The 23,483-nt window shown below is 54.9% G+C and overlaps 1 protein-coding gene across 1 annotated transcript; it reads right to left on the reverse strand.

The window, feature by feature from the left end:
• SLC4A8 (solute carrier family 4 member 8) lies at window positions 1-23,183 on the reverse strand. The gene is made up of 25 exons (XM_021543945.2): window positions 23,041-23,183; window positions 18,363-18,444; window positions 17,510-17,644; window positions 16,995-17,130; window positions 16,141-16,301; window positions 15,080-15,265; window positions 13,947-14,035; window positions 13,680-13,837; window positions 13,259-13,346; window positions 12,516-12,662; window positions 12,264-12,355; window positions 11,697-11,871; window positions 11,300-11,433; window positions 10,207-10,452; window positions 10,016-10,121; window positions 8,893-9,054; window positions 8,173-8,286; window positions 7,556-7,717; window positions 6,785-7,036; window positions 4,764-4,832; window positions 3,411-3,584; window positions 2,206-2,343; window positions 1,551-1,648; window positions 1,017-1,120; window positions 1-315 (listed from the first exon to the last, which is right to left on the reverse strand). Exons 1-24 carry the CDS (start codon window positions 23,083-23,085, stop codon window positions 1,033-1,035), a joined length of 3,237 nt encoding a protein of 1,078 aa, XP_021399620.1. The 5' UTR covers window positions 23,086-23,183; the 3' UTR covers window positions 1-315; window positions 1,017-1,032.
• Between the last annotated feature and the right edge of the window lie 300 nt (window positions 23,184-23,483).

Here is a 23,483-nt window from a genome sequence, read left to right on the forward strand (position 1 = left end):
TGGTTTTGTACATTCAGAGTTTTTATTTGAAAAAAAAAAAAAATTAAAAAAAAAAGAGGAAGGAGAGGAGGAATTCGAGATTAAAAAAATAGAACTGATGGGAAGCGGTAGCGGAGGCTCCACCACTGCACAACACACGCACACGAGGACACACGAGGCTGGACAACACGGATCCCCGGGACGCAGCAGCCCGGGGAACGGGAAACTCTGCATGGCTTTATGGGACCCTCGGGTGGGAAACGAGCCGCTCCTCCGTGTCTGCCTTGGCACATCCCTGAGTCACATTCCTGCTCCTCGACGGCGGCGTCGAGGCGCCTAAACATGGGGATGGGGGGAAAGGAGGGAAAAGGGGGAGGTATCATCAGTGGAAGATCCAGAATCAGAGATTCGTGGAATTGTTCAGGTTGGAAAAGGTGTTTAAGATCATCAGATCCAACCATCGACCACCATGTTCACCACTGGCCATGTCCCCGGGTGCCACATCCAAGTTTATGGAACTCTTCCAAGGATGACGGCTCCACCAAGGCTTGGACAGCCTTTCCATGAAGGAATTTTCCCCAGTATCCAACCTGACCCTTCCCTGGTCAACCTGAGGCCATTCCCTCCTCTCCTGCCCATTCTGGAAGCAGGTCCCAACCTCCCTGGCTGTCCCCTCCTGTCAGGAGTTGTGCAGAGCCACAGGGTCCCCCCCGAGCCTCCTTTTCTCCAGGCTGAGCCCCTTCCCAGCTACCTCAGGAGCTCTCCAGACCCTCCCCTGGTGCTCCAGCCCTTCTCCAGCTCCACTCCTAGCTCTGGAGATGCCCCCAGCCCCTCAAAGCCTCTCTGGGTGTCGGGTCCCAGTGTGATCCCAGGATTCCAGGTGTAGCTCCCACACTTCCCTGCAGAGAGGAGCCGGTGGCCGTGGTCCTGCTGCCTGTTCCCAGGAACGTGCCCCTCGCTCGGCAGCACTGGCCAGAGGCAGGGAGGCTGTGGGCACGTGCGGTCCCCCCAAGGCCACGCCACAGCTGAGCCTTTACCTCCTTCCTCCCGGCTTCAGAGCGTTTCTGTGTTCATGGTCAGAGCCTTCCACACCGTGGTCTTGGACATCTCGTCCGAAATGTTGATCTCGGAAGGATCAGCCCTGCAAGGAAGATTCCACACGGTTTTCCATGAGGATGGGTCTGATCCCACCAGGAGCATTGGCAGCAGCTAGAGGAACAGGAGGGCCTGGAAAACCAGAGCTCAGCTGCTGAGGATGGTTTGGCTGGATGAGGAATTTTGGGAATCAAGCCCTGGAGTTGCAGACCCACAGCTGGTGTTTCCCCCTGTGACCTCTCAGGTGGGAGCAGGAGGGTCTCCAGATCCCAAAAAGCCACTAGTGAGATACTTTTGGGATAAAACAGGAATTATGCAGCCACTGTGTGGGGTCAGACTCTTCCATCACCTCCTAAATTGCCAGTAAATTGGGATTTTCCCACTAATATGACTGGGGATAAATCTGCAAGTGGAGAAACCTGAGCCAGACACTTCCCACTGATCCTGTCGGGGGTCCTGACCTGGGGGGTCTTTACCTGTCACTGCTGGGTTTTGGGGTGTCCACCCTGCTGGTCTTGCCCAGCTTCAGCTGAACAGAATTCGCAGCAGCTGCTTCCATCATTTTCTGGGACTCCTGAAAAGAGACAAGTCGAGTTCTCTCTTCTTGATCCAAGAGGAGATTAAAGAAATTCCAGCAAAAACCTGGCATGCTGCCCTCTCCTCTGAGCCACAGCTCCTTCAGCAGCAGGAAAAGACATTCCCCTGTGGGTGTGTTCGGGGTTAGTAGCACTGCTGGGAGCAAACCCTCACAGAAATATAATAATTATTTTTACTATAAGGGTCACTTAAAAATTATAATGATGTCTGTTCAAGTGTGAAACTCTCTCAAAATTTAGGGAAAAAGAGTTCAGAATGTGGGATCCGGGCTATGAGATCTGTTTGATTCAGTTCTGGTCTTCTCCAACAGCTGCTGCCCAGAGGAGCTGTGGATTCCCCAGGCTGGACAAGCTTGAAGCACCCTGGGATAGTGGGAGACATCCCTGCCCGCAGCAGCGGTGGCACTGGGTGGATTTTAATGTCCATCCCCACCCAACCCATTCCATGGTCCCACGATTCCATGATCTAAGGATGAATTGTGACAGGAACAGGGAATCTCACAGCCCAGAGGAGATTCCTTGCCCCTGGCGTTACCTCCTCTTCTTTGGCTTCATTTTTGGCATCGTCCAACTTCTTCTTCTTGCTTTCTGGCATGAGGTCATCCAGGAAGCTGAGCTCCCGCTTGGAGAAGCAGAAATCCATCACTTTCCGGACAAAAACGAGAGCCAAAACCTTCAGGAAGGTAAAGGAAGATGGGTGAGGCTGGAGATGGTGCTTCCCATCCCTCCAGGGCTGCGAGCACTGGGGGGGCACCGGGAGCACTGGGAACACCAGGAATACTGGGAACACGGGTGTCCTGGATTGCAAGGTGTGTATTCTATTTGCCAGCTGTTACAGGTGCGGCAATTAGCTCCCGTTAATTGGGCAGTTATCTCCTGTTAATTGGGCAGTTTATCTCTTCCACAACCAATCCTCCCTCCAGGAGATCTCTTCTGTTCATGGGCCATTAATTATTATCTTCTGTTCATGGCCACTGAGTGTCCCTGTATGGCTGAGAAAATTCCATCATCCCACTGGGAGCTGCTCTGCCCAGGGGGAGGAGCCGAGAATTCCTACTTGGATACAATCTGAGATTTTGGGACAACACAGCAGCCTTTGCCCCCTGCATTCCCAGAGGAGCAGCTTCCTTCCCCCTGCATTCCCAGAGGAGCAGCTTTCTTCCCCCTGCATTCCCAGAGGAGCCCAGGCCCATCTCCCCCAGCCCTGGAGCTCCAAGGAAAACTCCCCCTTGTGCAGGATCTGCTCCAGCAGAAGCACAGCTGGCACTGCAGGAGGCTGAGCCCCCCTGGGATGGTGCTGAGCCCCCCTGGGATGGGGCTGAGCCCCCCTGGGATGGGGCTGAGCCCCCTGGGATGGGGCTGAGCCCCCCTGGGATGGGGCTGAACCCCCCTGGGATGGGGCTGAGCCCCCCTGGGATGGGGCTGAGCCACCTCCCTGACCCACAGGGGCCAGGGCATTTCTGTCTCTGGCAGGGTTGGTTTGTATTACTGCATTTTTAAATTTTATTTTTATTTTCCTCCCTAGTAAAGAACTATTATTGCTACTCCAGTATCTTTGCCTGAGAGCCCCTTAATTTTAAAATCATAAAAATTTGGAGGGAGGGGGTTACATTTTCCATTTCAGGGGAGGCTCCTGCCTTCCTCAGCAGACACCTGTCTTTTCAAACCCAGGCAGCCAGGAACGCTGGGAACACTGGGGACACTGGGAACACCAGGAACGCTGTCTCCACCGTCTCTCACCATCATGGGGAAGATGATGGCAGCGCGGGAAGCTTTGATGGCCCAGAGCAGCACGAGGCAGAGCAGCTGGATGAGGGTGAAGAGGTGCACCTTGCGCAGGGGCACGTGGCGCAGGTAGATGAAATCGGGCTGGTGCTTGGCCGGCATCCAGAACAGCTTCAGGCGGTCGAAGAACTGCAGGGAAAAGGGAGCACTGCCACAGCTCCTGCAGCTGCTGAGATGTGGAGATTTTAGGAGCAAGGAGAAATCCGGGATCCCCTTCTGTTCCTCCTGGGAGCAGCACCTGTTTTCCCTTCACTCCATGCAAAAACCACCTGGCTTTGCCCACCAAATTCCAAATTATTCCAGTGTTTTCTCTTGTCAGCATCTCCTGGCCCAGGGAATCCCCCAGCGAGGATTCCCACCAGTGGAATTTCCTTCCCTTCACACTGAATTCTGCCAATCTCCCACCACCAAACACCAACCTGTCGTAAAGCCTGAAACAGAGAGCGCTGAACTGGGATCCTCCCAGTGCTGAACTGGCCCCTCCCAGTGCTGAACTGGGATCCTCCCAGTGCTGAACTTGGACCCCCCAGTGCTGAACTGGCCCCTCCCAGTGCTGAACTGGGATCCTCCCAATTCTGAACTGGGCCCTCCCAGTGCTGAACTGGCCCCTCCCAGTGCTGAACTGGGACCCCCCAGTGCTGAACTGGGATCCTCCCAGTGCTGAACTGGAGTCCTCCCAGTGCTGAACTGGAGTCCTCCCAGTGCTGAACTGGGGTCCTCCCAGTGCTGAACTGGGACCCCCCAGTGCTGAACTGGGATCCTCCCAGTGCTGAACTGGAGTCCTCCCAGTGCTGAACTGGGGTCCTCCCAATTCTGAACTGGGCCCTCCCAGTGCTGAACTGGGGTCCTCCCAGTGCTGAACTGGCCCCTCCCAGTGCTGAACTGGAGTCCTCCCAGTGCTGAACTGGAGTCCTCCCAGTGCTGAACTGGGATCCTCCCAGTGCTGAACTGGGCCCTCCCAGTGCTGAACTGGCCCCTCCCAGTGCTGAACTGGGATCCTCCCAATTCTGAACTGGCCCCTCCCAGTGCTGAACTGGGATCCTCCCAGTGCTGAACTGGCCCCTCCCAGTGCTGAACTGGGGCCCTCCCAGTGCTGAACTGGAGTCCTCCCAATTCTGAACTGGGCCCTCCCAGTGCTGAACTGGGCCTCTTCCAGTACTGAGCTGGGCTCTCCCAGCCCTAAAATCCTCCTGAGCCTCCACCCATCAGTCCCTGACAAAAACCATTTGAGTTTCTTGCTCTCAGAGACATTTTTGCCCATCCCAAGGCCTTCGGGGAGAGGACATTCCCTGGAGCAGCCGTACGTACCTGGATTCCTCGGAGTGATGAGACCCCCATGTACAGAAAGACCCCGTAAAGCACTGGCATCGGGATAAACTGGGGGGAAAAATGCAATCATTAATGGCTTTAAATTCCATTTGCAGCATTGCCACTCTCTCTCACCACTCCTTTCTCAGGTACTGCCTGAAGATTCCCAGCTTTCCCATGCTGGATTTTATCCAGCACAGATTTTGTTCTCTGTGTCAGGCTGACCTTTTGATTCATTTCATCAGAATAATCTTCTTTTCTAGAGAGGTTGGAGACAAAGAGGGGATTTTATCCATCAGGACCACATTTCACCTATCTGAGAACTCCTGTGGGGGTAAAAATTATCTCGAAAAATTATTGTGGGAATGCATGGAAGTGATGTCTGCTTTGAGCCTGGAGATGGCTCAAAGATGGGTCTGCTTTGAGCCTGGAGCTCCTGGAGCTGGGATTGTGTCTCCTTTGAGCCTGGAGCTGGGATTGTTTGGTGGGAAGAACAGGCAGGGAAGCCTGTGGGAGGAACTCTGAGGGTTCAGCTCCTGGCAATGGCTCTTAGGAGGCTCTTGAGGGAGTGAATTGCAGCCAATAAAGCCCTGCTTGTCTGAAAATGCTGAATTCTAACCCAAAGCGGGGGTGGATGTGTAGAGTTTGCGTGGCCATGTTTGGGGAGGAGGGATGGCTTGCGTGAGAAGCTGCTGGAAGTTTCTTCCATGCCTGGCAGAGCCAGCTCCAGCTGGCTCCAGGATGGACCTGCTGCTGGCCAAGGCCCGACCAAGGGCCCACGCTGGAGCAGCTTGTGGAGACCTGTCTCCCATGGGATGGACTCAGGGCAGAGAAGTTCCTGGAGAAGACTGGAGAAGTTCCTGGAGAACTGTCTCCCCTGGGAGGGAATGATGGGAAAGGGCTTTTGGCTCCTCTCCCTGAGGAGCAGCCAAAACAAGCTGGGATGGCCTGACTGAAACCCCCATTCCCATTCCTGCCTCCCTGGGAAGAGAAAGAAGGAAAGGGAAAGTGGGAAAGGGAAAGGGAAAGGGAAAGGGAAAGGGAAAGGGAAAGGGAAAGGGAAAGGGAAAGTGGGAAAGGGAAAGGGAAAGGGAAAGGGAAAGGGAAAGGGAAAGGGAAAGGGAAAGGGAAAGGGAAAGTGGGAAAGGGAAAGGGAAAGGGAAAGGGAAAGGGAAATGGGAAATGGAAAGGAGGAAAGGGAAAGGAGGAAAGGGAAAGGGAAAGGGAAAGGGAAAGGGAAAGGGAAAGGGAAATGGGAAAGGGAAAGGAGGAAAGGGAAAGGGAAAGGGAAAGGGAAAGGGAAAGGGAAAGGGAAATGGGAAAGGGAAAGGAGGAAAGGGAAAGGGAAAGGGAAAGGGAAAGGAGGAAAGGAGGAAAGGAGGAAAGGAGGAAAGGAGGAAAGGAGGAAAGGAGGAAAAGAGGAAAAGAGGAAAAGAGGAAAAGAGGAAAAGAGGAAAAGAGGAAAGGAGGAAAGGAGGAAAGAAGGAAAGAAGGAAAGAAGGAAAAGAAGGAAAAGAAGGAAAGGGAAAAGGAGGAAAGGAAAAGAAGAAAAGGGAAAAGGAAAGGGAAAAGGAAAGGGAAAGAAGGAAAGGGAAAAGGAAAGGGAAAAGGAAAGGGAAAGGATGATTTTGTCAGTAATAAATTCAATTAATAGCCCTAATTCCAGCCTGTTTTCCTGTGATCATGACTGATGAGGGATCTGTCCCTGTCCTTATCTCAAGCCATGAACCTCTGGTCTATTTTCTCTCCAGTCCAGCTGGGAAGGGCAGGGATGGACCAGCTTTGGTGGGATCCAGCCAGGATCCCTCTCACTACAGAGGGTCTGGAGAACACCTGGGAATTAAGGGATTTGTCTTGTTTGCTTGGCTTGAGCACCCCAAGCTGGATCTGAAGGGCTGGGAAGTCACCGAGGCTGGTTCCCATCCTGCCTTTGGTATCACCTCCTTGGGGAGAGAGGCCCGAATTTTACATCCCCTCCCAAAGTCCTGTGGGTCACCAGGGGCTTTCCATCCCGCTCTCACCTTGAGCACGGAGGTGAAGAAAACGGAGCAGCCCATGAGCACGAAGATCATCAGGCCAGTGACTCTCTGCTCCCGGATCCCCAGGAACTTGGGCTGCTCGCCCGGCGCGGAGCAGTCGGACTCCACTTTGAGGCTGTTGACGTGGGTGATGGACAGGACCGTGGCGGCCACGAACCAGGGCAGCCCCATCACCGAGCACACCCCGAGCATCACGGCCACCATGAACAGGTCCAGGTGGTACCCGCAGCCTTTCTGGGGAGCAAAAACGGAACAGGAGCATCCCTCAGGGACCAGGACAACACCACGGGTGGGGCTCAAACCCTGCTCAAGCACAAATTCTGGAAAATTTAAATAAGGTTTGAAATAAGAACCAGAACCAAACGTGGATTTGACATCTTGCACAAAAATCCAGCAAGATCAGACAAAGTGGGTCTGGAGGGTTTGTACCTTCTCTGCTTCTCAGAAATAATTTTTAAATTTTTTTTTTCATTCATAAAGAAATTCCCACCACTTGCAGATAGGACATGGCTCTGAGTGATCTCATCGAGATCCCTTCTCCAGCTGCCACTGATATTTGAAAAAAAACCACCTTTCTACACTCCAATATTCACTTGCTGCTCCCAAAAGTTGCCATCCCTCCCTGTGTCCAGGAGAGCTCCTGCCACAGTCTGGTGTTATCCCAAACCTTCCCAAATTGTTTGGGACAGGAGCTTGTCCCAGCCCCGCAGCCTGAGCGGGGTGAGGAGGGGGTGACCCCCTGCAGCCCCTCACCTTCAGCCTGTGCTCCTTCCTGTTGACGATGACGGCCGTGATCTGCTGGTCCATGAAGATGAGGATGGTGCAGAGCAGGGCCGGGATGAGTGCGGCCAACACCGTCCACCACGGGTTGGGCCCAATGGGGTTGATGAGCCACCCGCGGTCATCCCTGGTGGGCTGCAGCACAGGGGGGGATCAGCTCCCAGCCCAAACCCTTCCCTGGCCTCCGTTCCCCTCCATCCCTGTGTCCAAGCATTTCCCAGCCCTGGCTTCACGTCACCCTCTCCCAGGGCACTTCGCAGTGCCAGTGTTGTCTGTCCCAGAGTCCCCTCACCCCTGGTTTTGGGGCTGTCTTCCCAAAAGACAGGAAGGAATCGATGCACTTGGATGCGTCAGAGGAGATGCTCACACCACCAGCAGCTCCTCCAGCCCAGCCCTGTCCTGCTGGAGATGATTCTCCTGTCCAGTGGCTGGTTTTGGGGCTGTACCCTGATTTCCATGGGGAATCGATGCACTTGGACGTCAAAGAGGAGATGGTTCCACCACCAGCACCTCCTCCAGCCCTGCCCGGACATCACCTGGTGGCACCCAAGGTGCCAAAAGCCTCCCCCACCAATCCCCAACCCCGTTACCTTGAACATATGGGGGACGTGGAGCTTGGGGGACGGGATCCCGATCCCAAGGTCGATGAGCACCATGATGACAATGGTGAGGAACACAGCAAAGTCACTCACTGTGGATCGGACCTGGGGCAAGAAACGGGGGCTGAGAGGGGCCAGGAAACCTGGGGACATCCAGTGTTTGGACTGGTTAACCCCTAACATCCCTCCACTCCAGGGACATGCAGCCAACTCCCCTGGGTGGATGTTGCTGCCATGTTGGAGATCTGAGGATCTGGTGTGGGACAGTAGAAAGAGTTTAATTAGGGGGACAATTCAAATTTTAATTCAGACATTAACAAAAAATAACTAAAAATAACTAAAAATAAGGAAAGGTGCCACACTTCTGGGTAAAATGGGAATAAGGCACTGAGGCATCATTCATTCCTGTTTTTCCATGGCAACTCCTCATTTGAATGCCATTCCAGAAAATGATGTTCAGAAGGGGAAAAGAAATAAATAATTTTGGAAGAGCTGATTTCCTGCCTCCTGAGCCAAAAAGCATGGCTCTGAACGGGTTGTGAGGCAGGTGGGGAATGCTACAACCTCTCTGCACTCATGGAAACGAGGGAGGGACATCCGAGGTCAGCATTTCCCAGCCTGACTGAGCGGTGGCCAATCCTTCGGTGCTCCGGGAATGGCATTTTGGGAAAGGAGCATGGAATCTGTCCCGGGCCACCACCTTCTACCTACTCTGGTTGGGAAGTAACGGCTGGTTTTAAACTTCTTCAACAAACTCGACAGGACAAAGGTGGAGAAGAAGAGGATGCAGCACCAGAAGAGGACATTGGGCGCGTAGGGGCCGTTGTGTCCACAGGCAGGTCCGTGGAACTCCCCATGCAAAGAGCGACATTCCTGGAGAAACAGAGCATCAGGACATGGAGGAAAACCAGGATAACGGGGGGTTTGAGTGTCTTGGTGCAAGATCTGTGACCCTGCAGCTGCCATAGAAGTTATAAATATAAATATATCAATATATTATAAATATATCCGTATATTATAAATATGTGAATATTTATACCTATAAATAAATATATATTATAATATATTAATATAAATATGCAGGTGGTTTATATAAAAATATTCATATATTTATATAATGTAAATATGGGCAGCAACAGCTGAACAAGTGACACATGGAGCTGGAATTACAGAGAGGGGAGCAGAGGCGGGATGTGGTGGGACACCACAGACCTACAGCACGTCCTCTGCTCCACCAGGGCTGAGGAAAACACTGTAGAGGAAGGAAAAGCTGGAAATTTGAGGATAAAGAGGGACAGGGAAGGAGGCTGGGACAACCATGAGGGGAAAAGAACCAAATAATCCCTTTGCAGTCGGGGCTCTCAGGACAGGGCCAAAAGGGGCTGGAGTTGTCCCAGAGAGCTCCAGTCCCAACCTGGGCTGTGCTTCCAGGGACAATCCCAGTCGGGCTGCTCAGACATGCAAATTTATGCGAGACCCTGCAGACAGCAGCGCCTGGAGTCATTAGGAACCAATTAAGGGAGCCAATCACTGCCTTCAGGCAGGAACTTCAGTCCTTCAAATGCTCCAAGAAGCAAAGCACTCCCTTAACCTTGATCGAGGTCCCACAGCCCGGCTGAGCGGGACAGTTCTTATCCCCGAGCTGGGGACAAAGTGAGCTGGAGGAGGGGGACTGGGCACCCCTGGACTCTCCTTCCCAGGGCCAAACAGGGTAAAAGTACCCATGAGATTTAAGCAGGGACTTCTCAGAGCACTTTGAAGCCCCAAGTCACCTGAAGATGGTGGCTTCGGCACTTGTGAGTGCCCTGAGGAAGTGGTGGCCCAGGGCACTTACGGTCACTGTGAGGTTTCCCCAGGTGATTCCCGACACGTTGATCCCGTTGCTCCGCCAGAGCCGCAGGGTCTCGTTGCTGGGGTGAGCCGGGGGCTCGCACTTACAGCTGGAGGAGGGAAACCAGGACAGGGCTGGGACCAGCGCTGGGACAAGCCCGGAGGCACCTGTGGGGGGAGGAGGAGAACACCCACTAATAGATGGTGAGGAGGTCCAGCTTGCTGTGCATGTGCACGGGGAAGGTCTCCCGCAGGTGGCTCAGCTTCTCCAGGGCCTCGTAGATGAAGATGATGCAGATGAGGGAGGCGAAGGCCTCCTCGGTGAAGCGGGTGATGTAGCACACCAGGCTGCTGGCGTCCGTGGCCACCAGCACCACGCAGAAGAACGCGGTCCAGAGCCCGATGCACGTCCGCAGGGACAGATAGGAGAGCGTGTATTCCCTGGAAAACAAAAACTCCTGGGGAAAGGCCAGCACACACCTCTGAGCTGAGCCTTTCTCCGGAGAAAATTAGGAGCAACGGGGGAGGGTGTGGAGGTTGCAGGTGGTAATTGAGGTTTCCATGTCCTTGAGGCTGCAGGGTGTGGGTGGAGAAGCCAAGTGTTTAATTAGCATTAATGAATGTTGTCTTAATGCCTTGAAGGCTGATTGAGGTTGTGGAAAGTCCTCCCATGTCCTTTAGAGCCCTGACAGCAAAACCAGCTGGGTTTGCCCCAGTCACCCACACTCAGCTTGGGGGTGAATGAGAAGTTTAATTCTGGTGAGAGGGTTTCATCCCACACCAAAGTCACCAAGATGAAAGGACTGTCATAGAAAAGAGCTATTTCCCAGGAAAAGCTCCCATTTGTTCAATAAAATCCCCAAAACTCAAAATATTCCAATTGAACTACATGGATATTTGGTCAAAATCTATTTATTTTTCCAGCAAAAACCAGGCTTAAAAGTTTTGTACTCAGTGGAAAACAAACCCTCTGTCAAGGTCCCAAACCAGAGTCATTTGTCTCACCTGCCTTGGGCATCCATCCAGAGCCTCTGGTTACTCCTCCTCCCACTGCTTCATTTTAACCCTAAAATCTCGAAATGACCCCAAGCCAAAAACCCCAAACGACCCACAAGACCAAGGACTCCCACCCTTCCTGTGAGACAGCAGCAGCAGGAGACCTCTGTGACCCAGCAAACAACTTAAATCTGACAATTCCCACCGAGAAAATGAGAAGAAAAACATCTTCTGTCTGCCCAAAAAAAGAAAAAAATCTTTTCCCCAAAAGAATAGAAGATAAACATCTCACTTGCAGAATTTGTAGAGAATCTTCTCAAAGACCAGGACGGGCCCAGTGCTGCCGAGGATGGTGAGGGGCTGGCCAGCAAAGAGGGAATAAACCACGCCCGTCATGGATGCTCCCAGCAGTGACTCCATGGCACTCTGGCAGGGGAGAGAGGCAGCAGGGACTAAATCAATCATTATGGATTAAAGTCTCCCAAAAAACCCAAAGGAAGTTCACAGCAGCGAAGAGATTTCAAAGGTTATGGAGTGGATTGGGTTGGAAGGGACCAATGGGTTGGGCTGGCAGGAGCTGGTTTGGGCTCCAAACACTCCCCACGAGCAGGGACACTTCCCACCAGTCCAGGGGGGTTCACCTGGGGCTCTTCCCCCTCCCCACGCTCCCTACAGAGAGAGGAGCTCACAATGTGGCCGTGGGTTGCCTCCCCCAGCAGTCCCCCGAAGGTGATGACGGGGGACATGCAGGCACAGTAGAGGAACAGGAAGGACGCCAGGCACTGCAGGCTCAGACCGTCCCGGAAGTCGCTCCAGAACCACGGCGCCTTGCGCTTCACGTCCAGGACCAGACCTCCAAACAGCCTGCGGGACGGAGGGAAACCAGGCTGTTCTCCTGGGAGAGCACGCGTGGTTTCCTTTGGGCAGAAAATGCTTTCGCCTGGAGGTGTTTCCAGACCTGCCCCGCCCCAAAGGGAGGAAACCCAAGCGTGTTGATGCTGGGGCTGGGCCCACCTGCCCAAGTGCTCCCCCTGCCCAGATCTCCCACCTGCCCACACCTCCCCCCTGCCCAGATCTCCCACTTGGCCAGGTGTCCCCCTTGCCCAGATCTCTCCCTGCCCATCCCATGGGACCAAGGTGGCAACCTGCAGCCCTTTCACTGAACCAGGTGACCCCAAAAGCTGCTGGAAGGGGAAGACCCTGCTCAGGTTTTGGGGGCAAAACAGAAGAAGGCCCCAAACCAGGAAAGCTCCCACCTCCCAGTCCGCTCCAGCTCAGGACCACTGTGTTTCTCTGGTTTGCTGTGGGAAGAACTCTCATCCAGAGCTCCCGGCATCTTCCTCTTTTCCTGTGAACACGGAATTCAGCTCAAAACAGGCATTTTTCAGGTATTTTATCAACCACCACCTTGTTGTGCTCCTGGCCAGGGTGTGACTGTGCCAAACTGGGAATTCCAAGTTTACCAGAATTTGGGGTGTTGTGCTGCCTGTCCCCCTTGCAGCACCCACCTGGGAGGGGACGTTTTTGGGGGGCTCGATCCGGATGGATGGGTCCCACTCTCCTGGCGGCAACACTGTGACCTGATCCAGGAACTCGTCAATGCCAGCCACGAGGTCAGCTCGGTCCTTGGCTTTGTAGGCAACGTCGTGGAAAACCTGCCCAGAGGAGACCCCCAGGTGAGAGCACAACCTACCCCAGGTGTCCTCACCTGGGCAGCTCCCCTTTGGCTATGGCAGGATCACCTTCCCGAGATCTCCTGCTGGAAATGGCAGCTGGAAATGTCCCCCAACCAGGAAAAATCTGGGCATTGTGGTGCTTGTAATCATCTCCTCCATGAGGTCATCATCCCTCACAGCTTTGAGGAGAAGTTCTACCACCCTGGCAATGCCACCCCTGGGATGGTGCCAGCCCTGGATGTGGGGAGGATGAGGTGCAGGATGAATCCCAGGTGGGATCTCAGCCCTGCTCCCCATGGCCACACTGAAGGTTTGGCTTAAAGGGGAGAAGTTCTTCTGGCCCGTGTGATGCCGCCACTGGGGACAATGTCCTGGGTACCCCATAGGGAAAGATGGAGTGTAGGATGCACCCAGAGGGGATTTCAGCCCCCAGGATTTGGGGGGATGTAAATCTGCCTGGTTTGGGGGTGAAAATGAAGGGCTGGGACAGCCAATCCTCTTCCTCACTGCTCCAGGGACAGGGAATGATGAAGAACCCCGAAAGTGACCCAGAGGTCCCCCTTATCTCATCACACCTCATCCGTCATGGTGGTGGCCATGGACCTGCCAATCTCGTGGTACTGATGGGCTTTTCCTCCTGGCCCCAGCAGGACGAAGAGGAACCTGGGCAAGGAAAACCAAACCGTGAGAGAAGAATGTGGCTTCACTCCAAGAGCTCCCAGGGAAATCCCTGGGACCTCAAGGGGAAACATGTTGGTTCCCCACCTCCTCTATGGGTTGAATTGCTCACCAAAACCAATCACAAATCTCATTTTGGGGCCAATTTCACTGAAATTAGTTTGTAGGTTTCAAAGATCCAGCAGGGAATGGAGGAAGGTGAGGAGCAGCATGGGAGAAACATGCAGCTCCCACTTGTTCCCTTGGGCCCCAAACTGTGGGACAATTTCAGGTGAGTTTGGGGTTTTTTAAATAAAACTTTGTGTTTCTCCTTCAGACCTTGTTGGGATGGGAACTTCTGTCATTCCTGACAGGAGCACGGCCGGGGTCAGGCGGACAAAGGCCACGAGGGGCTGGTGGAGGAAATCCAGCTCTCCCACCAGCACGTTGGACGCCTCTGCTCCACTGGGAATCTTCTTCATGAAGTGTAGCTCCGCCTGGGCAGGACCAGCCATTCTCAGGGAGCCCCCCAAAACCGAAGCCCTCAGGGCCCCCCAGGGTCTCTCTCATCCCCCTGGAGGAGTGGGAGAGGTGCAGGGGTCTCACCTTGCTCAGGTCCATGGCACTGGTCTCAGGGGTCACCCCATTTTTAGCTTCTGCAGTGGTAGGAGAAGGATGAGGGGTGAGGGTTTGGGCTGGGAGGAAAGAGGAAAAGCTCAGAAAGGGAGGAAAGGAGGAGTTGGGGTGTTTGTTATTTGCCAGAACAAGTCTAATGGGGACAAAGTCACCCAGAAACCCCCATCTGGTGCCAAAGCCTGAAGAAACCCTCACCTGGTGTCAAATCCCTGGAGAAACCTTCATCTCAGGCTAAAGACAGGCAGAAGATCTCACCTGGTGCTAAAGCCCTGGGAGAAAACTTCACCAGTGCAAATTCCAGGAGAAAACTCCATTTGGTACCACATGCTGATAGAAACCTTCAGCTGGTGCCAAATCTGACAGAAACTTTCACCCAGTGACAATCTCCTCCAGAAACCCTCACCTAGTGCTGAAAACTGGCAGGAGCCCTCACCTGGTGCCAAACCCCTTCACCGCGTGGTAAAGCCTGGCAGAAACCTCCAGCTGGTGCTAAAACCTGGCAGAAACCTCATCAGGCTCTAAGTCCTGAAGGACCCTCACCTGGCTCCAAACCACACAGAACCTCACCTAGATACAAACCCCACAGAACCTCACCTGGATCCAAATCCCACAGAACCTCACCTGGATCCATACCTTGCAGAACCTCACCTGGATCCAAATCCCACAGAACCTCACCTGGTTCTATACCTCGCAAAACCTCACCTGGTTCCATGCCCACAGAACCTCACCTGGATCCATACCTCGCAGAACCTCACCTGGCTCCAAACCACACAGAGCATCACCTGGCTCCAAATCCCACAGACCCTCACCTGGATCCAAGCCCTGCAGAACCTCACCTGGCTCCATACCTCTCAGAACCTCACCTGGCTCCAAACCACACAGAGCCTCACCTGGATCCATACCTCACAGAACCTCACCTGGTTCCCTGCCCACAGAACCTCACCTGGCTCCAAACCACACAGAACCTCACCTAGATCCAAACCACACAGAACTTCACCTGGATCCATACCCTGTGGAACCTCACCTGGCTTCAAACCTCACAGAACCTCACCTGGTTCCATGCCCACGGAACCTCACCTGGTTCCATGCCCACGGAACCTCACCTGGCTTCTCAAGCAGGTGCAGGTCCTGTTTCTTGCTGACATCTGCAAAGGAGCGCACGATGGGCAGGAGGTTGTTCCTTTTCCTCTCGTTCTGGTGGTGGTGCTTCTTCAGCAGCACCTCCCGAACCTTGGCCCGCGTGCGCTCGTCGAACTCCGGGGACGGCTCCTGCTGGGCCAGGATCAGGTCTGGGTGGGACAGGGACACGAGGTCAGAGCATGGACCTGCCCTGCCAGAGCCACTCCGCCTTCAAAGCCCTGAACCCCGGAGCGTGCAGGGAAAATGAAATCAATGTCATGTGAGGAAATGGCTTGGAATGAGTCAATATTGAACAAGCGTCAGCTCTTAGGGAAGCCACAGAGCCAGGTCCTGAAATCCTCAAAAATGTGCAGGACATTCTCCTTTGCTGCAGAGAATTCTCCCTTTTGCTGCAGAATATTCTCCTTTTTATTGCAGAATAATCTCCCTTTTACTGCAAAATATTCTCCTTTTTGCTGCAGAATATTCTCCTTTTCATTGCAGAATATTCTCCCTTTTACTGCAAAATATTCTCCTTTTTGCTGCAGAATATTCTCCTTTTTATTGCAGAATATTCTCCCTTTTATTGCAGAATATTCTCCTTTTTATTGCAGAATATCCTCTTTTTTATTGCAGAATATTCTCCCTTTTATTGCAGAATATTCTCCTTTTTATTGCAGAATATTCTCCTTTTTATGGCAGAATATTCTCCTTTTTGCTGCAGAATAGTCTCCTTTTCGTTGCAGAATATTCTCCCTTTTGCTGCAGAATATCCTACTTCTACTGCAGAATATTCTCCCTTTTACTGCAGAATATTCTACTTTTACTGCAGAATATTCTCTCTTTTACTGCAGAATATCCTACTTTTACTGCAGAATATTCTCCCTTTTACTGCAGAATATTCTCTTTTTTTTGGCTCCAGTCGCTCTCTAACCCAAAAATCACTTTCCAAAGACCCCACACTGCCAGCAAGAGCGGCACACCCGAGCCCCACTGGCATCCCGGGATCCCTGGGGCAGGATTTCCCGGGAAATCGGCCCGGTACCGGCGATGTCCTCGACGCTGGTGGCGCGCACGTCCAGCAGCACCGTCCCGTTGATGATGCAGCTGCGCAGCTCGAAGAGGCTGTGCAGGGACAGCGTGGCCACGTAGGGCTTGCTCCAGCGCTCGCCCCCATCCTCCACGTCCTCCTCAAACTTCAGCCACCTGTGGGTTTGGGGTGGGATCAGCCAGAGCAAAAACGGCCCCAGCCCTGCAGCCCCTCGGATGAAGCCATGGAGTGGCTGGAGGAGGTTCCTGCAGCTGGGAAAGCTCCGTGGCCCAGAGAACAGGGACTCCTCTGCCACCGCAGCTGGCAGCAGGGATCACGGAATCCTGGAATATCCTCAGCTGGAAGGGACCCACAAGGATCACAGAGTGCAACCCCTGCCCTGTGCAGGACACCCCAACAATGCCACTTAGAGCTGTCCCTGACCTCTGGAGACATGGAATGGTGGAATACCCAGAGGTGGAAGGGACCTATGAGGATCACAGGATCATGGAAACTCTGGAATTAGAAGGGACCCACAAGGACCCTCATGTCCAACTTCTGGCCCAGGATAACCCCAAAAATTTCACTAATCCCCAAACCCCAATGTCCAAGCGTTCCCTGACCTCTAGAACCACGGAATCTCCCAACAAAGATCATCAAGTCCAATCCCTGGTCCTGCTCAGACACCCCAAAATCCCACCCTGTCCCAGAGAGCTTTGTCCAAACGCTCCTGGAGCTCTGGCAGCCTTGGGGCTGTGACCATTCCCTGGGGAGCTGTTCCAGCAGGGGAAGATCCTTTTCCCAGTGTCCAACCTAAACCCCTCCTGACACAGCTTCCTGCCATTCCCAAATCCCAGGGATTTACTTACCTGGCTGTCTCCTTCCACTCAGCATCTTCCCCCTCCTTCATGCAGATCTCATCCAGCTCCGTGAACAAGTCGTGGGGGACGTGCTGCTCGTCCTCCTCCGTGCCCAGGATGAACTGGACCCGCTGGGACGGGGTGTCTGGGGACAGGAGGAGATTCCCCATCCCATTACTGAGCCCAGCTCCATCCCGGCACGCTCACATTCCAGTGGCATCCCACTGGGACCAGCCCAGCCATAAACGCTGGGCCAGCCCCTCTCAGATCTCTCTGGGCCCTCACAGGGAAGGTGGAGCCACCATCCCAAGCTCCATAAGGATGAGCTGCTTTCCTTCCTTCCCCACACCTCCAGTTTTACACCCCTAAACCCATTATGGATTTAACACCAAAACCAGAGAAAAGTTTGGAAAAAGGGGAATCCTGCTTTAAAAAAACCACTTTTCCTCTGTAAAACAGCCCCACAGAGCATCCACAGGGACCTGGCTGGGAAGTGCCGTGGTGGCCACCCCAGCAGGACTTACAGTGGTAGCCCTGCTCCGCGGGGCCCGGCTCCTTCTCCCGCTCCCGTTTCCGGTGCTTCTGGCTGTGGGCGCGGTGGTGCCGGTGGCCCTGGCGCACCAGCGGCATCCGCACGCCCACGTACAGGGTCCGGTGGCCTGGGAAACAGGGATGGTGGCAATGATCATCATCCCGCGGTGGCTCAGCCACGGCAGCCGCCCCAGGAGGAGGCCACAGAGCCAGGGAAGCTGCTCAGTGGGAAGGGACCCGCAAGGTTCACCAAGGTTCCACACAGGACACCCCAAAAACCCCAAAAATTTCAGTGGATCCCTGCCTTTCCCAGACTTGCCCTTTTTTCCAAGCCCGTTTTACTCAAGCTTTGCATAAAGGGATGGTCTGGGGGTTACCTAAATGTGCCCTGAAAGCACCAAAACCCTTCTCAAATTCCAGCTGCCAACACCACCAACCCTCAGATTTGCTCATTAAGCAGGAAATAATACAATAATAATAGTTTAGAAATCTTTTTATGGCAGAAGGTGACTAGGAAAGATCAAAGGAGCCCCATGACGATGAACTCCAGGAGGAAAACAGGGAATCTGCACCACATCAGATGATTCTCCTGCCCTCTCCAAGCCAGGAGCAGCTGCTGTGGGAAAAGCAGATGGGAATTATCCAACCCCATGGACACATTTCACAGCGGGGCCTCCACCAGGGCTTTAAAAGCCATCGCATTAAAAAATAAATCAATAATTTGATGTTTAATCAAGAACTACAAGAGGTTTTGCTGCTCTTGATGTGACACCAGGCAAGGGACATTGCAGGGACTTTTTCCCAGGACCTGGTGGCCCCTCCAGGAGGATCCCAGCAGGATCTCACCTTCCAGCTCCTCCTTCTCATAGTGGATGTTGACCACATTGCTCGTCCTGCCCTGGTCAATCACGGCCTCCTCGTCATGTCTCTAATGAGGAGAAGAAGTGAAAATTCGGGGATGGGTCTGTGGAGCTCCCTCCACCCTCCCTGTCCATCCACCATTCCATGAGGATCACGGCTTCTCCTCCAGGCACAGCCCAAAAAGCAAGGACTTGTGGAAGGTTCTCTTCCCAATCCCAAATAAACCCATCCGTGTTGTACACGATGGGAGTCTGGAAGGGTTACTATGGGGGGAGAGGGACTTCAGACCCAAATTTGGGCATTTCAGACCTAAAAATACTCAACTGCCTGCTTTGTTTTTGTGGTTCATTTCTTAAAAGGAAAAAACACACAGGGATTTCCAAGCTGGGGAAAAAGAGCCACTTTTGGTCCCAGGGTGGCTCCTGCAGGACTCCCTGGGTGGCTCTTGGCCACAGGACATGGCTACCAATGACCTCCAAAAGCCTTCAAGGTCCTGCAGAGGCCTGGGCTCCCCTTGGTGCGAGTTCTTGTGGAAAACAGCATTTCCCATCTTTTAATTGAGATTTCTGAGCAGCCTGAGCTCGTGGGAAGTATCCCTGTCCATGGCAGAGGGGTGGAGCAGGATGGTCCAATGGTTTTCCAGCCCAAAAAATCCCATTATTCTTTTATGCTTCAAATACTAAAGGCAAGACACCACCACTGCTCACCTTCCCCTTCCCTGTGCCCCCCAACAATCCAAGAAAACCAAAATCCCATCAACTGTGCAAAGGCCCTGCAATGCCCACTAACCCATATTTTCTATCAGTTTCCCAATTATTCCTCATTTAAAGGCTCAAAGGGAAGGTTTGGGATGATCGAGTGGATGAGGTTCATCCTTGCCCTGATGCCATCCCGGCGACCGAAAATTATTCAAACAACAAAAACCACACCCAGATTTTGATTCCTGAAACTGAGGGTGGAAAAGGAGCAAAATCCTGCGGGAGCTGGGGGAACTTGTGGGGCTGCTGGATGAAATTCCAGGAGCAAGAGCTCCCCCACTCCCGGGGAAGCAGCTCAGAGCAACCACAGCAGGAATTTGTAAGGAAAGTTCCCAACCATCGGGCAGACGCTGCCCTTGTATTGATAACGATGCCGTGAGGTTATTGGAAAATGGAGAATAAAGAATGGATCGTGATTTCAGCTGGAACAACTCTCAGGGAATCTGCTCCCCCAATTCCCGCTTTAACCAACAGACAGGAAACCTCCGGGTCCCAGGCACTGGTGAGTTTGATGAGGAGGAACAAACAACCCCGCTGGGGATGAGGTGCTGCTCCCTGAGCTCCAGTTCCAGAGTTCACCGTCGCTCCCTCTGCCTGCTCCTGGACTTGCCCGCGTTGCCCAGCAGCCGGATTTTCCCGCGCCAGTGGCTCTTCCGCCCTCGCTCCAGTGACATCCACCACCCTCCTGCCCTTCCCAGCACCCTGCTCCCTCCAGAGCTGCCAAAAGAGACTAAACCCCAACCCCGGAAAAGGCACAGGGTGAAAGGGCTCGGTAAATCACAATTTAAAATGGGAATCTTAATAAACTGGCAAATTTGAGCACACCTGTGGCAGTGGGAGTAAACAGGGATTTGAGAGTGGCAGATTCAAACCTCCCGTTGGTGACACGGGCAGCCTCTTTCTCCCCAAAAATGCATTTTGTCAAACCTCCCCTCCTGCACTCCAGGGAAGCTCCAGCTGGATTTGGGGGAGTTTTCCCTCCATGGGGGGTGCACAGCTCCCAGCAGAGCCCCTGGGATTCTCCCAGAGAGGGTCACGGTGTCACTGCTGTGACCTTGGGGTCCCTTCCCATTCAGGCTGTTCCTTCATCCTCGTGCCAGTCCCCGGTTTTGGGGGACTCCAGCTGGATCGGGGGGTCAGATTCCCTCAGGACAAGGTGGCACCTTGTGTCCCTCAGCTCCAGAGACAAAAAGGGATGGGATCAGAATCCAGGGTGCCAACCCAGGGATTATTTACACTCCCCAAAACTCTGCCCACTTGGAAAACATAGTGGAGGGGAAGAATCCAGCTCTGGTTTATGGAAAACTCTGTGGAATGGGGTGAAAAACACCACGTCCTGCCAGGGGAAGGACATCAGCATTCGGGTGGATTTTAAACCCAAATTCCCAAAGAACAAGTGAGGTACAAACTGTCAGGAAAAGAAACATCATGGGCAGGGCTGATTTCCATCCAAATTTCCTGCAGAAAGTCGGGGAGTTCTTGCTTTGGCACAAGCCCCATCCCTTGGGGATGCTCATCAGGCAGAGCCAGTCCTGCCACGGGACAGAGGCTCCGGACAAGCCCCATTTTTCCTCTCCTTCCTCTCCAGCTCTGCCTGACTTCCCGAGCTGAGCTAATCCGGCTTCTCCATCCTCCAGACTCGTTCGCTTTAATGAGCTCCTCCCCGGCGCCGCCGGACTCGGAGGTCACCTGCCCGGAAAGGTGACCCGGCTGTAAAATGACCCGGCCGGGGAAGGTGACACCGAGGGCTGGGCAGGGCAAATCCCGCCGGGACCAAGCTCGGAGCCCCACTGCGGGTTATTAGCCAGGATTGAGGCTCCAGGAGCTTTAGGAGGGGCAGGTGGGCACCTGTGGGTCCAGGGATGCTCCGACATCCCATCGCCCTTCCCTGGACACGTGCCCAAAATGCCACCGAGGGAAATGCTCCCCTCCACCTGCCCCAGTGCCAGCCCGGCCCCTCAGATGGGCTGGCAGGGGTTGGTTGTTCCCCCGAGGACATTCGGGGGGATTTATGGACTTTATGGGCGGGTTTGGGATGGGATGGAGCAGGAAGGGGGAGGGCTCCAAGGCAGGAGTTATCCCAGGATACCTGGATGGGTACCAGCCTTCCCTCTCCAACCTCCTCCACTGCCAACAGCCTGGGAACCATCAAATCATCCAAACTCAGCTGGAAAGGGGATGCCAAGCTTGGCGTCGCTCACCCTGGAGTTTCAGAGCAGCCAGAGTTGTTTCAATTTGTTTTCTAAGGAAAAGATTCACTTTGGCTGCCCAGAAGTTGTTTTCTGGGGAGACTGAAAGGAATTGTTGCTGCTAGGAATGAAATCAGGAATGGCTGGAGCAAGGCAGGAAAACCCATTTCCATGTCATGAGCCCAATGTGTCCTGTCCCCCTCTCCAAATTCATATTTTGTTGTGATTTTGTGTCCCTCAGAGAGATCTTTGAGGGTTCTGCCTCAGTTTCCCTGACTCCCTGCAACTCCTCGGGTTAGGAAAGAAAAGCTCCTGCTCTGGGGATGTTTTGGGGTAACTGAGGATGAGGAAAAAGCCCCAAGCAGAGACTCAGAACCAGCCCTGAGCCCCCTTGGTTCCCAGCCCAGGGCACACCAGGAGCTGCCACCAGCAGCACTGGGAGGATTGATGTCACTCACCTCACCCGAGGTGTAATTAATCATTAATTAATAACTGACCCCACTGTTCTGATGGGATGAGGGTAACGGGGGGTACCTGGGGGCTGCTGAGGTGGCAGAGAGACCCCCCTCACCCCTCTCCATCCCCCTCCTGCTGGACAAAGCCCTGGGGTCCCTTGGGCCGTGTCACCCCAGGGACCCCTCTGGCTCCTGGGCCAGGATCTGAGCTGGGACTGGGGGAGGGGACAGGTTTTGGACCCCCAAAATGGGGCTGGGGAGGGACCCGCTGGTCACAGCCGAGCGTCACCAGGACACGATGGTCACCAGTGCCGTTCACACTGTCATTGCCGGGCAGATTAATTCATTCCCAACCTCTCATTAATTAATTCCCTGCCTGTCGTGGTCACCCAGAGCAGCTCGGGCCGGTCCCGTGGGTGTGGGCAGGGGAGGACAGGGACAAGGAGACGCTGAAAGGGAGGGACAACCCAGGGACCGTCCCCTGCTGCCCGGGCACGGGGCACAAGCCCTGAGCCCCCAGACAGGGGGACAGTGACGGGGGGGACGGTGATGGGGGGGACGGTGACGGGGGGACGGTGATGGGGGGGACGGTGATGGGGGGACAGTGACGGGGGGGACGGTGACGGGGGGACGGTGATGGGGGGGACGGTGATGGGGGGACAGTGACGGGGGGGACGGTGACGGGGGGGACGGTGACGGGGGACGGTGACGGGGGGGATGGTGATGGGGGGACGGTGACGGGGGGGACGGTGACGGGGGGACAGTGACAGGGGGACAGTGACAGGGGACAGTGATGGGGGGACGGTGACGGGGGGTACGGTGACGGGGGGACGGTGACGGGGGTACGGTGATGGGGGGACGTGGGGCTCTGCGGGGACAGTGGCTTTGTCTCCTCTCCGAAGGGCCGATCCGGCTGGGGGGGCAGGAGGGAGGGGAGGCACATCCAGCTGCAGAGGAGGAGCCGGGGGCCCCGGTGAGGCCCCCCCAGCAGACCCCACGCAGGTGCCCTTTCCCCCTCGTCCCCTCCCTCCTGCGCCCACCTTGAGCCCCTCTCGCCCCTCCGTTCAGAGGCCGGGCTCCCGCACCCCCGGCACCCCAATTCACAGACACCTCCCCCGCCGCCGATGCCCTTCAGCCCCTTCGCATCCCCCTCGCGGGTTCCTCCCCTCCCCTTCCCGCCCCCGGTCGGAAATGCCGCAGTGAAGCAGCCGCGGAGCATCCTCCGGCCGCCCCGGGGCACCGGGCATCCCCGCGGCCCCACCTGGTAGCTGAGGATGCCATCGGGCTCGTTGCTGCCGGCGGGCATGGCTGGGCCCGGGCACCCCCCCGGGGCGGGGGCCAGGGGGGCGCCGGCTGCAGCGCCGGTGCCGCTCACACCGGCTCCGGCATCGCCCGGTGCCGGGGCCAAACCCCGCCCAGGCCGGCGGCAGGAGGAGGAGGAGGAGGAGGAGGAGGAGGAGGAGGAGGCAGGGCCGGGAGGGGCGATGCCCGGCGGGTTTCCTGCGGCCGCGCCCGGCAGCACCCCCGGCCCCCAGCCGCGATCCGCTCCAGCATCGCTCGGAGCCCTCCGAAACCTCCCCAGGATCCTCCTGCTGCTCCCCAGCATCACCCCCATCCTCCCTCCCGCACCTGCCCTCGGCTGACCCCCGGCCCCCCCCGGCCACCCCCAATCCACCCCCCACTCCCCTCAGCATTCAGTGCCCC

The sequence above is a fragment of the Lonchura striata genome, chromosome 27 (genome assembly GCF_046129695.1).
Source record: "Lonchura striata isolate bLonStr1 chromosome 27, bLonStr1.mat, whole genome shotgun sequence".
Taxonomy (NCBI): domain Eukaryota; kingdom Metazoa; phylum Chordata; class Aves; order Passeriformes; family Estrildidae; genus Lonchura; species Lonchura striata.